This window comes from Carcharodon carcharias, chromosome 17, assembly GCF_017639515.1.
Source record: "Carcharodon carcharias isolate sCarCar2 chromosome 17, sCarCar2.pri, whole genome shotgun sequence".
In the NCBI taxonomy this organism is placed as follows: Eukaryota; Metazoa; Chordata; class Chondrichthyes; order Lamniformes; family Lamnidae; genus Carcharodon; species Carcharodon carcharias.
The window spans coordinates 17427978-17445513 of record NC_054483.1 but is presented as its reverse complement, the minus strand read 5'-3'; the positions used below and the strand labels follow the sequence as shown (position 1 = coordinate 17445513).

Below are 17536 nucleotides of genomic sequence, written 5' to 3'. Positions count from 1 at the left end.
AACCCCATTGAAGTCACAGCACAGAATTTTGGTGGAGGTGGGAAATATGGTTTTGAACCAAAACCATTCCTCTCGCTGGGTTGGTTAAATGAAAATCATGGGCCTTAAATTCAGGTCACATCTTCCTATTCCATTGGTTCAGGTGGAATTTCAGACCCCATTTCAAGAACATAGAGTTCTTATGGTATTTAGGTAAACATTCCTCTTTCAACTGCTGTCACAAGAACTGGTTATTAATCTCACTGGTATTTCCAGTTTCTTGTGATGCACAACGTGACTGCTGTTTTTGTTTCAATAGTTTATATCCAGAATTATCACTCAACAGTTGAAAGTGTACTTTCCCTTCAGTCACCTCCTCAACTCTTGCCTCTATTTCCTGAATGGTGTCTGAATTCTCCTGCTCTCCTGCTCTCTTGCTCTCTTCCACTCTCTTGGAACAAGTTACTACATTACATCAATAGCTCACAAGGGCAAGTTGCTATTTTTTGCAGTCAAACTGTATAATGTGAAAAGTAATCAAAATCCAAGGTTCAAATATTCAACGTTCAATTATTCAAAGGCAAGGAGGAATGAGCAACAAATGCTGGCCGATCAGCAATGCCCAGATTCTGTGAAAGAATTAGAGATGCCAGCTTCGTCTCTACCCAATTTAATACCACATACAAATGATGGTAAAGGGAAAAACAAATTAAAGGGTCAAATATAACAAACATCCTGTGGCTCGAGTTAACAGACTCAGTTTACCTCAACTCTAAGTGAGGTGGCAGATGGCAGAGTCCCATTGCACTTTGTGACTGCATCTGTTACCTTTATTAATTACTTGCGTACTGTTGTACACATGCTACTTATCTCCTCCCCTCTTCCATATGATTTAACTATTTCTTTCTAACTCTCCACCTTTTCTCCCTTTGCTTCCATCTATTCACATTTGCACTGACCAGTTAGAGTCACTGGACAGTGATCAAGATCAGGAAAACTGGTTGAATTTCTCCTCCCTGGTCAAGAAGTGTTGGAGTCATCTGCAGTATACCCGCTGCTGTCCCAAACCACAGGCTGAGCCTTGGACCTTATGGCTCATTGCTGCTCATAATCATTTAGATGCAGAGAGGCTGTGTGGCAAATTGATAAGAGTCAGCGGAAATAAGTAACACCCTCGATTCTGGCTCAAAATCTTTACTTTTATGAACAGTCTGTTATAATTAAGCAAATTTGCAATTTTAAAAACTTAATACTGAAAAACTTTGGCTGAAGGATCCACAATGCAAATGACACCAATGTCTAAAACTTTGAAGATAAATATAAAACAAAATAAAACGAACGATGATGGGGCAACACCAGATCAGGCTTCAGTACTCCGTAGATTGTAGAAAGGAGGTTAAGTAACTTCATAGTTTTGCAGTCCTAAAAATAAGTTCAATTAGGAGAGAGTGCAGTCAGGTCTCAATTTCAGCTCAAAGGGTTCAGAGAAGAGCAAGGCCATCCAGGGTTGTGGGTGTTTAGAATGAACAACAGAGCAAAGGTAAAAGGAGCTTTGACTACATATATGTGTCAAAACACAGACAGATATTGAAGGGTAAAAATTATACAAGGATCTCCTCCTCAGTTTTGCATGCAAGAACCTGTGTTTAAGGATGACTTGATGACACCTGATGGCCATTTCAAGGCACTGTCTGAGTGTGTTAATTTGAGTCTGGGAGAAATTCTCAATTAAGTCAAAGAAAATCAACTTGGGGAGAAGATTGGCTGATAAATTGTTCCATGACATATCACCAGTCAGGAAAAAGGTTCACCAACTTGCGAATACAACACTGCAGCATCTAAATGGAACTGGACTGGACAGTCAAACCCATGTAATCCCATTCATAGTTCTAGTTAAATAAATAACTTGTGTACAAAATGCCTTTGTAATTGCTTGCCAATTAATCCTCGGTAATAATGCAGCAACATCGTCACAAAGGGAGTTAAACAGTCTCTCGTGAACGTCAGTGAGCACATCTCAGAGACCAGAACTCTCCTGACAATTGTAGGAAACAGAAGATCTAATTTTTTCATTTAACAGTGTAGGTTAAAAAAAAGATACCCTCAAGATGTCCTCAGCACATCGCAAACAGCTGTTGAGATGTTGAATAATATTTTTATGAGAGGATGTACCTTCCAGGTACCTGTGGCTGAACACTATTTCACAACAATCTTTATAAGGTTCTGAGGGGGAAATCAAACAGTTTGACCTTCTCTGCAGTCATTCAACACAAACATTAACCAGGAAGAGAAATCAGGTAGAATGACGAGGTGGACACTGGATCTTCACTTCTGTCACCCAAGCTTGAATTTATCCTGGACTAATCAAACGAGAGTCTCTCCCATTTGCAAGGAGTCTATTTGAAACGAGTTTAGGTCATTTCAGTCTAGTTCTTGGTAGGCACCGACCCACAGGTGCACAACTGCTACTAAATTGCTTCACACAAAAGCCACAGCATTGCAGTTACAGGGAATGGAGACGTGTAACATCATGGTTATCCGTGAGGTTCAGATTTGTGTTGATGGACTTGTTTGCTGCCTACCAATAACAAACATCTACTACACAGTAGAGTATGGTCCTTTTGGTAGCTGACAACGATATTCTGAAATTATGATGGGAAGGGTCCCTCAGTGATTTATTATTTGCAACTATTTGATAAGCATTGCTGTAGGCATGTTCTTGAGGCAGAGCAGCTGAAGCTTTACTTTGCATCCAAGCTGTACTAGACTGAGGAGTACAAAGCATTCACATGTTATGGCTTCATTTATATGCCTCACCTTATCAGTACAAAAAAATGAATTCTTAAGTAAGGTACGTGATCAGAGAAGACAAGAATCAGGGTATAATTAATAAAAACTATTATGTCGGGTGAAGCGGTGTCCTGGAGAAAATGGCATCTACTGGCCACCTGTCAGAAGCTCAAAAAAGGCAAATAATTCTCAAGTTCATGAATAATACAAGAGAGTAAATAATGGTGCTTTTCTATTTTACAGCTGTAGAAGATAAGGCTGTTATTCCTTCCAGGAACCACGATAGATCCTCTTGCCTCCAGGCGGTCTTGGGTGTTGTCAGAGATACAATGATCCACCCGAGCAGTTTAAATAATTACAATATCAGCAGAAACTATGGAACTAAATCTAGACCAGCCTGATTCCTTCGTACAAATGAAAAAATTCAAGTTAAGAAGCTTAAGCTGTGCCAGTCAGCTCATAGGATCATGGACTGATTGCATTGGCTCCATTTAAGCTAAATTTGTAGCTTGTTCCCTGGTTTGAACATTTCCTGGGGCCTTTTCCTTCTACCACTTATCATTTGAATGGCAGGCTAAGAACCACCATATAAAGCTCTTTGAATAAATTGTCTGAATGGACTTCCCAAGAACTTCGAACTGGCATTGCAAAGTTACTCTGACCAGCCCATCCCTTCATCTCTCAAGGCGCCCAAAACCCTTATGGAAGGGTACACACCAGTAGAATTTTTTTTTGAAGTAATGTATGATTAACTGCTTGTTGGAGTTAGCATCTCAGAGCTAATAAACATGACTTAGAAACAATTCCTTTTTTGAACAATTAATGTTCACAGTTAATATTATCATTGTGATTAGCTTAGGTGGTCAGAAGAAATGAAATGCTTTGAAAATAATTTATTACAGCTGAACACTCAATGCCCACTCTTGCACTGGGAGATTCCACTCTCAAACACATCAGAATCAGCTGTGCACACTGGCAAACAGGCAGCCAATTACATGCGCTAAATTAACACAAAGCTGTAAAAAAAAATGTTCAATCCAGTCTGTGCGAATTTCCCTGATCACTGAGGGCAGCAGGTGAGGCATTATAAGAGACCACTGGGCAAAGGTGTGGGGAGAAAAGCCAGCCAGAATTGTTGCACCTGCTCCACATCCATGCACCCCTTCTGGAAAGCATGCATCTGTGGTTGTCTCACAACAACGGGAATCGATTTCCTTCTACACAATAAAAGCCTGACAATTAGTGTCTAGTTCCACTTTCTTACATGTAACTAAGAATGGGAAATAAATGCTGGCCTTGCCCACAATGCTTAAATCCAACAAACTAATAAAAAATAAATAAGTAATAGATCAAGGTAGAGGGGTGGGGGCTGCCGGGGGCGGGGGGCTCAGCAAGCAGTCAACATTTACAGGAGTAAAATGAAGAGTGACAATACAAATGACAACTGTATATTCTTTTATAAACACTGCTCAAATCCTTTTATTTGAACGGTGCACTCAAACAATTTTGTCTCTTAAGTGCATTTAAGAGTCGCTAAACTCAGTGCGGTCATGCGAGATAGTGTCATGAAATTAGCTTCAGTGTGTTCACGTATCGGGTTGCCAGCCTCTCCAACAAGTTACATGACCACTTATATGCTGATGGCCATCAACAAGTGTCTCACATGGACACAAAAGCAGTATATAAACCACTGGATTATCATCATACTGACATGGATCGAAACCAAACAAGTGGCTGGCTCCACACCTGCAAAACTTGCGACCATTTCAAGACTTGGTTCTTCAACATTCCTGTCAAAAACCTGAGGAATATATGACCAAGGCAATGCTCTTATCTTCACAATTTCTGAACTTGTCCTTTGGTAAATCAGTTTTAATTACAATTGCATAAGTGAAAGTGTCTGTACTTTACAACTTCGCAAAACAACAATGCTTCATCCTGAAGTTCTGTAATGCTGTTTATTTCCATAAATTTTTGCAATCAGACACAGCTATCAATATAAATCCATTATATACAATTGTGTATAACTATACCTGAGGCATCCATGAAACTTTTGATCTGGAGCTCATTTGAAGAGTCAGAGCATACATGCTGTGCTGCAATACAGCAGGCGATGAAAACAAATTTATTTTCAAATCCTTCATGAAAATTACTACAACATTGAATTGGATAAGCAGAGCATACCACATTCTGATAAACTCTATTCGAACATATGAAAATGATGGCCATGAGAAGATCAGCGAGTGCATCTAGCTTTATTCACATTCAATACCTGGAGTACCTCCCTCAGAACTCCATCTGACAATTCGAGATCTCTCTCAAAAACTCCCCCGGTGCCATTGCAATCCATGTGGAGTTCCTGTACCAGCTCAAACAACATACACGCCACGCACTGTCAACTTTCTTGCCCTCATCTCCGATTTAGACACAGCCTGGAATCCCACCTATCCATCCAGCAGAGGTGTCCAATGAAAGCCCGTCTAGGCTGAAGTCCTTCTCAGCAGCATTCAGGATTTGGGGGTGGAGCCATTCTATTTACTTGTTTTTCTAAAAAGAAACAAGTCTATGATTTTCTAGGTCACTTGGGATTTTTGCACCAATAATGTATATCATGTCTAAGTGGAGACAAAGACATTGCAGCCTTAACAGCCTGCTCCTCAACTTTTAGCTGCATTCGAGGTTGACACTTGATTTTTGGCAAACCAACATAGAGGGGGTGGGCAAGTCAAAAGCTCTTTGTGCGTCGGTTCCTGGTCCAATTAAGGCAGCAATTTATAGGGTCAGGATGGGTTGGTTCATGAGGGTACCCGCCTGCATCTCTTCAGCAGTATTCTGTGCCTTGGTGAGCAACGTGTGGTATCTGCCAAAATGGCAGAGGCTTGAAGGGTAAAGTGTGCATTACAGACATGTAGAGCAGCATGGTCACTTAGTGGGCAAGATTCCCTTTCCTTTGTTGGGAATTGTTTTTCTTTATGTTCAAGCTCTTCTAAGTTCAGTTGACCATGTTTTCTCTACTATTCATGGCTCCCAGAACAACAAATGAAAAAGAATAAGAGCTGAAGGTTAACCAGGAGATCATTCAGGCTTACAACAGGTGGAGGATTGTGCCAATACTTCAATGATGTTCCTTCCATCATAAGATCAGAAGTGGGGATGTTCACTCATGATTACACCATGTTCAGTACCATTCACAACTCCTCAGGTACTGAAGTAGGCCATGTCAATATGCAGCAAGGCTTGGACAATATTCAGGTTTGGGCTAATAAGTGGCAAGTGACATTTATGCCACACAAGTGCCAGGTAATGACTATCTCCAACAAGAGGGAATCTAACCATCTTCCCATGACAATCAATGGCAATTACCATTGCTGAATCCCACACTAACATCCTGAGAGTTATCCTTGACCAAAAGCTGAACTGGACCAGCCATATAAATACTGTGGGTATAAGAGCAGATGAGGGGCTGGGAATTGTGTGGTTAGTAAACAAAATCCTGACTCCCCAAAGCCTGTCTAATTAATATCTACAAGGCCCAAGTAAGAATCTGTGATAGAATACTCTCCACTTAACTCGACAAGTGCAGTGCCAACAACAAGGAACTCAACACCATCCAGGACATATCAGTCCGCTTGATTGGCACATCCATCACCTTCAACATTCACTGCTTCCACCGAGACACAGTGGCAGCAGCGAGTTGCCTTCCAATTCACGCACCATCCTATTTTGGAACGATATCACTATTGCTTCACTGTCAATGGGTCAAAATCCTGAAATTTCCTTCCAAAAGTACAGTGGGTATTCCTGCAACACACGGACAGCAGCATTTCAAGAAGGTAGCTCACCACCACCTTCTCAAGGGCAATTAGGGTTGGGAAATAAATGCTGGTCCAGCTAGCGACACCCATATCCCATGAACAAATAAATAATAAACAAAGCAAACTATTGTGGCCATTGGAAATCTAAAATAATAGAAAATGCTCTGCAGGTCAGACAGCATATGTGCAGACAGAAACAGAGTTAACATCTCAGCTCACTGATCTTTCATCAGATAGGAAAGTGCTAGGGATAGGGAGTGGTGGTGGTGTTGTGGGGGAGGTGGTGGGGGGGGGGGGGGGGGGGGGGAGGGGGGGGTGGGGGGTGCGGTGCTGGGAGAGAGAATAAAAAGCAAAGTCTGTAACAGGATGTAATACATTAGTGATGAAAGAATAACTCATTATCAACAGCTGACATAAAAAAATGGGGCCAGAGATTATGATTTATCATTCCAATCGCATCTTCCCATGCAACTTCAGGAGTTACAAAACCATCCCTTTCCCTACTCCCTTCCCAATATTCCAGGCCGCAAACATTACTTCCAAAACTAACTGTGGTTTACTAGCACTTGAAGTTTATTATACTGCATTTACTACTTCCGATTGTGTCCTCAAAACTGGGGAAGCCAAATGCAGACTACAGGGTCACTTTGTTGCCACCTATGTTCAGTTTGCAAGCTTGACCCCAAGCTGCCAGTCTCTTTTGATTTTCATTCACTATTCTCTCAACCCTAAACTCTGCTCCTCCACTGTTCCAACAAAGCTCAACGTAAGAAAGAGGTACAGGAGCTCATACTTCGATGGTATTGCAGACTCACTGATTTCAACAATTTCAGATCATTTTAATCTGCCCCTATTTTTTCCAGACAGCAGTTGTTGGTTATGCTGTTTCCATTTACATCACCTCTCGACCCAACTTCAGTTTATTTACATGTCTCAGGGCCATCTTCTTTTGCCTTGCACCATCACTCGATTATTTTAAATCTCCTACCTTCCACTGAATCACAGACCTCTGTTTTTCCCCGAAAACACACACCTGTCCCTGTCTCTTTACTTGGTTGAAAACATCACAAAATTATTAAAGCACAAGAGGCGGCCAACCAGCCCTTGGTGTCTGTGTCAGCTCTCCAAATGAGCAATGCACCCATTGCTATTCCACCTTCTCCAAGTAACACTTCATGTTCTTCCTTTTCAGAAAATAAACAAATTTCCTCTTGAATGCCTCGATTGAACCTGCCTGCACTACACTTTCAGGCAGTGGATTCCAGGTACTAACGGCTTGCTGCATGAAAAAGTTTCTCTTGTCTCCATTGCTTCTTTTGCCAATTACCTTTTATCTGTTCTGAAGTCATATTGGACTCAAAATGTTAACACTGTTTCTCTCTCCACAGATGCTGCCAGACCTGAGTTTTTCCAGCATTTTCTGTTTTTATTATCTTAAATCTGTGCTCTTGCATTCTCGATTCTTCCACCAGTGCGAGTAGGAATGGTTTTTCCCTATCTACTCTGCCCAGACCTCTCACAATTTTGAATGCCTCTATTCCCCATCTACTCTGTCCAGACATCCCATGATTTGGAATGCCTCTATTCCCCATCTACTCCATCCAGACATCTCATGATTTTGAATGCCTCTTCTCAAATCACCCCAAGCTTTTGTTCAAGGCAAACAGTCCCAACTTCTCCAATTTATCTATGTACTTAAATTCCTCATCCCGGAACAATTCTTGTGCATGTTTTCCAAATTAATCCAGTTCTAACAAAATCTCATCAATTTGTTTCATTCTCCACGGATGCTGCTCGACCTCCTCAGTATTTATCAGCATTTTGGATAAATATGAAGTAATGCACTTGGGCAGGACAAACAAGGCACAGGTATACACGATGAATGGTAGAACCATGTGAAGTACCGAGGATCAGAGGGACCTTGGTGTGCACATCCACCAGTCCCTCAAGGTAGCGGGACAGGTAGATATGGTGGTTAAGAAGGCATATGGGATACTTGCCTTCATTAGCTGAAGCATAGAATATAAGAGCAGGGAGATTATGCTGGAACTATATAAAACACTGGTTAGGCCACAACTAGAGTATTGCGTGCAGTTCTGGAATCTGCATTATAGGAAGGATGTGATCGCAGTAGACAGAGTGCAGAGTAGATTTACCAGGATGTTGCCTGGGCTGGAGAGTTTTAGTTGAGATTGGATAAACTGGGGTTATTTTCCTTGGAGCAGAGGAGAATGAGGGGGGGGATATGATTGAGGTGCATAAAATTATGAGAGGCATAGATAGGGTAATCAGGAAGGAACTTTTCCCCTTGGTGGAGGGCTCAATAACCAGGGGGCATAGATTTAAGGTAAGGGGCAGGAGGTTTAGAGGGGATGTGAGGAATAATTTTTTCACCCAGAAGGGGGTGGGAATCTGGAACTCATTGCCTGAAAGGGTGGTAGAGGCAGAAACCCTCATAATATTTAAGAAGTATTTGGATGTGCACTTGCGATGCCATGGCATACAAGGCTATGGACCTAGTGCTGGAAGATGGGATTAGAATGGTTAGGCACTTGTTTGACTGGTGCAGGCTTAGTGGACCGAAGGGCCTTTTTCTGTACTGTAGACCTCTGTGACTCTATTAATTTATATGTGGTGATTAATGTTTGCTGATTTTGGGAAACCGAGTGTCACCCATACACACATAAATATGCCCAAATAACATGATTGTCTTTGAATCTATGCATTTTGAAAGCTGCTTTACATCACAATAAAAACAGTAGTACAACTGGGTTGTTGCAAAGTCATGAAATAGTGCCAAACTGCTGAGTCTAAACTGTGATGCACTCGGTCACTAGGAAAAATACAACCCATATCATGAGTCAACCAGAACAGTTAAGCTTTTAAACTAATCAGTTTATGGGCTCAGTGCTGCATGGTCAGGGATGCCATCCTTCGGTCAAGAAACAAAGACACAATCGGTTTGATCCAAAATTTGAAGAGCCATTTTCTGAACACTGCTCCCTCAAACAATACCACAAAAAACTTAATATAAACAGCTCTAAGTTGCACATGTAATCATGCTACAAGCTAAATAGCTGTCTTGTATGACATCTTCAACTAAATGATTACATAAGAAAGGCTTTAGCAATTTTAATAAGGTGTACACAATGCTGCCAATCATGGGTTTAGAGGCCAACTACTGTAACAAGAGTGCAAACAACCAACATTTTAAAAAAATTAGCACAAGATTCAATTAATGTTGGTTCTGGATCAGCAACAGAATCTTGGTTCTCTCGAAAAGCTTTCCCCGACTAACAAAAAAAAACTGATCTTGCTTGACACCTGGCTAGATTCTGGATCGGTTCGTCACACCCTGTATACTATGACGTTATACTGCTGTGAATTGCCCAAACCAAGTTATTTGGTTTCTGGAGTTTGAGGGTAGATATTACATGAATGGTATAATGTTGCCATCTGGTGGTAGTGGTTAAGAAACATATGCATAGTTTGGGTCAGTGGAGAAAAAGAACTAAATATATATCACCTGATTGCAGCTCAAGAAATCCCAAATGACTTATGTTTTTAAGATTATGAAAGAGTTTGATACAGTAGATGTAGAAAAGTTGCAGGTGACTCCAGAATTAGCAGTCATAAATATAGTCACGCATAAATCCAGCAAGGAATTCAGCAAAAACTGCTTCACTGAATGGTAAGCACTTGGAACTCATTACCACAAGTAGTTCAGGAGAACAGCATAAACGCATTTAAGAGGAAGCTAGTTAAGGACCTGAAGGAGAAAGGACTAGAAGGATATGTTCATGAGGTCATGGTCATGGACCAACTGACCTGAATGGCCTGTCTCTATGCTGTAAATTCTATGCAATACTTCACATGCAATAAAGTACCTTGGCATGCAGTGACTGTCATTGTCTGTATGAAAGGCAGCCATTTTGCCCACAGCAAAGAAACCACTTAAATCAGATTTTGGTGTTGATTGAAGGGCAGCATTCGTTAAGAAACAGAATAATCTATGGTTTTATCCACCAATAAGAAACTCCACTTCAAAAGGCATATCAGACCCCAGGTAAAGTTATGAGCGAAGGACAGCATAATGATCAAATCTCAGCGTGCAGCTTTAGCACACAAACTTCTGGCTCAAAGCTTGGTTGGAGCACTCAACCTATATTTGTTTCACTGGTTTTATAATGCTGCCCTCATGACAACCATCTTGCATCAACATGATTAAATCCCCAGACTTGGTATGTCAATTATCTCACTTGCTCTGAGGAAACAGAGACTCAGTCATCCTCCAGCAGCTCAGCCACTCTGGTCATACCCACCAAGAGAAGTGCAAAGTAATCGGGGCATAACTTTGCACCAGTAACTGCCAGCCTGAGCAATTTCATCACATGAAACCAAACAGCTGGTAGGCTATGTACGCAGGAGGTTTACCTGTTCAAGATAGTCAGATATGAACCAGAAAACTTGTGTACAACGGAATATTGACTTGGGGGGAAAATTAAGCATTTGTATGTTCCTTTATTTCATGAATTACCTCAACCATTTTTTTCAAATGACCAAGCAAGAGCAAAAATACTTTACACAAATAAAGTTCAAATTTATACCACTTCCTTCAATAGAAAATGCATCTCAAAACATTTTGTATTGTGCAGTAGAGCTAAACAAAACTATCTTTTGAGCTGAATTAGTTGTGGATCTGCTAATGTTGGGATTCAGTACCTATTCCATCTTTCACACTGGTACACTGGCAGAGAATATGCAAGGAGCACGACCAACATCTTCTAAATTACCAAGCTGGGTCTCTTTCCAGTTGCTTCAATTTGAGTCATCTTCCTTAAACTGTTGTCAGGGTACTCTATGTTATACAATTTTCATTTCTTCAATTCTTAAAGAGAGCCAAAGAATTTTATTTGACTCAAAGGTAAATTATACAATAATTTTAGGTGGTTCTATCAAACCTACAGCTTCCCAATGGACTTGTGGCTAAAGCAAGAGCTCAATATAGCACTTGGTATAGATGCTTGATTCAATTCCTGTTCTATGTTAATCAATTGACCATGGCTAGTTTGGGGGTTTTGCTACTATAGCTGGCCTCAGTGCCACTGGAGAGCAAATAGAGAAGAGTGGTGGTAGGTGGCAGGGGCTGCAAGTCAACCATGGTCCTTGCTCTTAAGGTTTCACGGTCAGAAAATGTACATGAAGGTTGGGGACAAAAGCAAATTTCTATCACTGATAAGTTGCCAACACAGTCTCACAAATGAATGTTTTTTTGGAGTCAAGATTTCAAGCACATTTAGAACTCAAAGACTAAGTGCCTACAAGGAAATTGGAAAAATCAGAATGAAAGCAAAACAAAACCAATTGTCCCAATACAAATTAACATCTGAAAAACATTATTTTTGGCCCATTTCAGGAGACTTACCTGTATTCATTCATTTCCATTTATTACCGTGTAATGGAGTCAGTCCCCATCATACTGCTCATATGGAGTTTCAAAAGCTCAGTTAGTATTATTTACTTTTATCAATGCAATGATTGACCTGTCTTTCTTGTGCATCTGTTTATTGTCACTTCACTATTAATCTGTTGCTTTACATTATTTGGTGTAGGCAAAGAACTGCACACCTGTACTCCAGCTAATATGCATCTTGTGTGTTCAACAAATTCACCCCAAAAATTTATTCCACCAGTGACAGACCTCTGCCCATCAATACTTCGTACAGTCACAATACTACATCCAGACATGACACAAGTTTAAGAACAGAATCTATAATTTTATTGCTGGGTATTTTTCAAATTAGCAGAAAATGAAAATTTCACACACTTTAATAAGCCATACTAATATCCAAGTGAAACAACTTATTTTTACAGATATATGAGAATAACTTCGTATTGTTGAAAGTCACCTTAGTTCAATACAATGCTTTTCTCAGGAGGTTCCTCCAAATCATCAATTGCAATATTTCTGTTATGCCTAAGTGACCTTCGGCTCAGTATCCTGATTCTTGATTGGGATTCAGTTCTGCTCCCAACCTCTTCTGTACTATCTGGTTTTCCCCATGGTTCATTGAGCCTGAAAGATTTTCTGGTTAACTTAATGCTCTTGTTTGTTTCCTCTAACTGTTCAGGGCTGGTTCTTTCTATCCAGCTCAGTCCTTCCATATTTACAAAGCCAGACAGCCGGGCACTGCGCCTCACCTTCTTCTTTTCAAGTACTGAATTCTCTGTGAAAACATCTGAATATTTTATTCCAATTTCATATTGGTCAACAGTCTCAACCATATTTGTTTTTATCTGCTCTAAAGAACAGCAGTGGCCAGAATTATCAAGCAGAGTTTTGGAGTTGCTTTTTACTTGGATCTCACCAACCTTACTGATATAATTTTTATGACTGGAAACAATTCGTTTGGTGATCATCTTGTCAGACAAGCTCTCTTCTCCTTCCTTTTGCATCACATTCTCAGCTAGGTCTCCATTTTCACTGCTTGCATCTATGTTGTGGTGTCCTCCAACATGCACAGCAGCTGCCTGTTCTGACTGGTTTTTACACGCCAGTTCTGCTGCACTGAATAATTTGCTATTTCTACGTTGAGATCTGCTATGAAACACTTCCCGAGCACCTGGAGGTAAAATACATACCTTTTGCTCAGGAATTGCAATCAATGGCTCAAGTGATTTTACATGGGATTCTTCAGCTATATTATCCTTATTGACAGAGGTCAATTCCTTCCTTTCTTCTGGCCCTGTTTGTAGTTGCACATCAGTCGCTTCAACAATATTTGATTTAAGTTCCAGAAAAGAACATAAGTAGTTGCGATCACTAGTTAGAAGTCTCTCCTTGATACATTCTTCAAATCTAGTTTCTTTTGGGCACTGTCCTTCCATTAGGATTTGTTCAACAGTTACTCCTTGTTGATTATTTTCCACCACAGAAAACTCTTCACAAACATGCTTATTTCCCCTCTTTTTTGAAGGTTTCCTTTTCATGAATGTTGGCTTGTGGTCATTGACAAGATTCTTATCACTTGATCCTTCCAGTGCTTTTACTCCACATGCTCTATCTTCTGTGCTTTCACATAAAACATTAGATGTTTCATTACTTCCACTTAAAAGATCATAATTTAAATTCTTGTTTAATTCCTTGGGCACACTGCGGCGACCTCTAACATTCCCAACAGTTCCTTTCTGAGTTCCGCTTTTAACACATTTCTGAATACTCCAGTCCTCCTCAAAGTAGTGCTTACTCCTCTTTCGCAGTCTTCTGGATCTGTGTGTTTTTTTTCCTGTGGACTTGTAAACTGTACTCTTAGCAGCTTGTCCTTCAGCTGAACATTCAGACTTGAACATGCTTTGTTGACTTTCTCCTCCAATATCAGTACCTGCTTGGCAATGAAATAAGACTATTAGGAAACATTCCAGATTGCTGTTCGGTGGTACAGTGCTGAATTACAGTTAGGCAACCCAGATGCAATAGCAATCGCAATGACTATTCAGACTCTAAAACAAATGAAATCAGCATTGAAAAATTATTTCAATATTATAAACAGTCAGTATGTTTTCTGAGGATATTTACCATCAATGTTATCAGAGCTCACCCTTATTCTGTCTGCACCTGCTGTCTACCCACACAACAATTTCTAGCAGAAGTAATTGAACAATGGTCAGTAACTGAATCTAGGCTGATTATTCCCCTTCTGAGCTAAACTAGTGAGCTTAACTTTGGTGCTCCTAAGTGCTACCCCAACTGAGCTCAACTAACAAAATGCAAAAATCTAACCATTACCAACTAATCCAGCAGGGAGCCAGTTTGTTAGTGATGTGTAAGGGTGAAGGGAGAAAACAACCTCTTGCATGCTATGTATAATGGTACCATTTATTTCAGCCAAGAACATTCTTTCAAAGCTGATGAACATATGTGGCACCATCCACCTAAATACTTAGCCAACTGTGTGCAGAATACTGGGGCTAAATAACTTAATGACTTTCCAACCCAGAGGAGCACTAAATCCAAGTTGGGTTAGATACCTATCAAGCACCGTGGAGCTGCCACAGGTGCTGAGTGTTCCGGGTGAGAGCTGCACAAGCCCTCAGATTATCTTGTTTCAGCATCACACTATGACTATAGTTAAAATCTTAAAGAATTGGAAACTTCCAGGTTGTATCAGTGAGGCAAATGATCTGATTGGACAGTAATGGAATTAGGAACTGTGGAAGCAAATAGCTGTTATGGAGGCTTTTCATTTGGATCTTTCTCCCTTTGTACAAACTTGTTTCAAGATCTCAATTATATAAAATAAATCCACTATAAACACCAGCAGGGAAAACACAAAGCAGTCTGACTGATGCTCTGGAGTCACTCAGGAAGTTACAACAAGAGCTCCAAATACAGATTTCTCAGTAAGCAGCAGGGCTATCTTTAGCCCAGTTTCAAGAAATACCCCTTCCCTTCTTTTAAATTGGGCCCCTCTGGTATCCCCTGTAATTGGCACCACAAGATCAACCCAGTCAAAAGGGATACTCTACTGCTGCCAAAATATGTTCAACTCTTTTTTTTTTTGCACAAGAATTGTATTCTAATATATTAAACAACGTGCTCTTCCCATTGAGACTCCTTGAACCAACTCCCTTGCAATATTTGATTAACCTCTTTCGTCTCAAGTAACTCGGGTGGAAGAAACCTTGAACAATTTCAAATTTATTTTCACAAGAAAATTACAGGATGCTTACTCTCAAGACAGAGATGACTGATTCTCCTCGAAGGTGCACATTCCAGTTTTCCATCATTATCAAGAAAATCTGCTGATTCAGACCAGATATCCAAGACCTCTGCGATTGGGCTCAGTAATGGCTTCCTTGAAGCATATTCACGTTTTCCATAAAGTTCCTTTTTGAATTTTTGTCTAAATTTGCCTTTAGTTACCTGCAAAACATTTTTGCTGTTGTCAGTTATATTCACCTTCATTTGCCATTTGAGACGTAGGCAATCATTAATTACGATTAACTCAGCAGCACTCTTCCCCCAGCGTCTCAAGGATTGAGGGACCACAGTAATTCAACACATCACTTATGTTGATAAATCAAGTGTACTACTTTGGATTGGTGCACTGAGAGATGCAATCCTTACTGTTGCTTGATGGACCTAGCTTTATGCAAATTACCAGTCACATCTGCCTATAAAATGATAGTAATTGCACTTAGAAAGCAATTTATTGGCTATTATCCACTTCAGAATATTCTGAGAGAATGTGGAATGTACGATGGACCTGGAGATTCTTTCCTTCTTAGTGTCAAAATTTTCACCCCTGTGCTCAAATCTCTCCACATCGCTGAACTCTAGCCCAAAACCTTCTTAGAGGTCAACGTTCCTCTAATTCTGGCCTCTTGTGCATCCTCAATTTCCTTCACCCTTCCATTGGTGGCCATGCTTCCAGTTTTCTAGGTCCCAAGCTCTGGTATTCCCTCCCCAATCACCTCTTGGTTCTTCCCCAAGATGCTCCTTAAAAATTGCCTCTAGCAAAACTTGAGGACATCATGCCTAATATTGCATGAGGCCAAGTCTCAAATTGTGTCTAATAATACTCCTTGTGAAGTCTCTTGGAATATCTTGTTGTGCAAACACAAGTTGTTGTTCATTCTTGCCCTAATTGTTCCTCACATTATGCAGGTCTCCCCAAGCACAAGACAACTTTAGGACAAAATCTCAAATTGTGCAACTGGATAGCTTTCCCAATTCAAGTATGAAAATTCAGACCAGACAAACAAGGGAAAAAATAAAAGAGCAACACAGCGAGTAAAAACCTACTGCAGCCAGGTCTAAACAGCCATTCTGCCAACAATGAACAAGACGTAACACTGCGACAGAATCCATAACACAACACTGAGTATCTTACGAAATACATACCATAAAGCATTCTCTTTACTGATTTTTTTGAATGAATATGAACAAATGAGAAGAACCAAACTCAATAAACAGGTTTGCACATCTGCCTTTTCGTTGGCTTGCCACCTGCCAGAACTGATCAGTAGATTTGTTGGCTTCAGTTACAAAATCTCTCAACTTTCAGAACAGGAAATAATTCATGTCATCACATCATGCTAGCACTTTCAACTGAACCATTTGCTCATTTCTCTGGAGAGAATGAGCAGGACACATCAATTTCCATGCAAAGTGTTCAGATTTGTTTGACTTCTATCTCCAGACTGCGAGAGGAGACAAGACTTCCAGCAGGCTAGGAGACTTCAAAGAGCATGCGAGGGGGCCAGGCATTCAGCTGGGGGCAAGACTCCGAGCAGACCCAGAGGCTTCCATGAACTCAAGGAAATGAGACTTGCTGCAGACCTTGAGGCTTCAAAGAGCGCGAGACTTCCAGCAGACCCCGAGGCTTACAAGAGCTGGGTGGTGGTGATGGGACTCAGTTCATGGACTGTCCGTGTGATGTCACACGGAACAAGCTAAGAGGTTAGTTGGTGACTATTTTGCTCATTTGTCTTTGGTATAAATGGCAGTAGTAAAGATTTCTGGGAGTAGGAGGGCTTATTAAAATTAATTAAAATGTGATAAAATAATTAACAAAATCAAGATGGAAGGGTAGGCGATGTGTTGCGAGTATGGAATGTGGGACTCCTGGTCACTAGTGTGATCCAGGGCAAACACATCTGCACTAGGTGCCTGTGGCTTAAGAGCTTCAGCTCAAGTGTTATTGAACTGCAGACACTGCAATTTATCAGGGAGCGGGAAAGTTACCTGGACAGTTTGTACCAGGAGGCGGTCACAACACTTAGGCTAGGCAGATCTTTAGAGTTGGTCACTCATCAGGGACAGGAGGGTGCGACAACGAATCAGGCAGGTGTAGAGATCCAGCAGGTAATGATGGAGGAGCCTCAGCACCTGACTTTGCCCAACAGGTATGAGTGCTTGCTACCTGTGCGGATGAGGAGGAGGATTATAA

At 40.8% G+C, this 17536-nt stretch overlaps 1 protein-coding gene across 3 annotated transcripts in view; it reads right to left on the bottom strand.

Annotated features, from left to right (window-relative positions):
* Window positions 1-12340: 12340 nt before the first annotated feature.
* LOC121290137 overlaps window positions 12341-17536 on the bottom strand; it is a 36470-nt gene continuing 31274 nt past the window's right edge. For 2 of the 3 annotated variants that reach the window (XM_041210351.1, XM_041210353.1), the window contains 2 exons: window positions 15315-15507; window positions 12341-13969 (listed from right to left, as the gene is read on the bottom strand). In XM_041210351.1, the coding sequence (XP_041066285.1) occupies window positions 12495-13969; window positions 15315-15507 (1668 nt within the window). In that variant the 3' untranslated portion in view covers window positions 12341-12494. The remainder of the gene's footprint in view (window positions 13970-15314; window positions 15508-17536) is intronic. The other variant, XM_041210352.1, reaches the window with a different exon arrangement.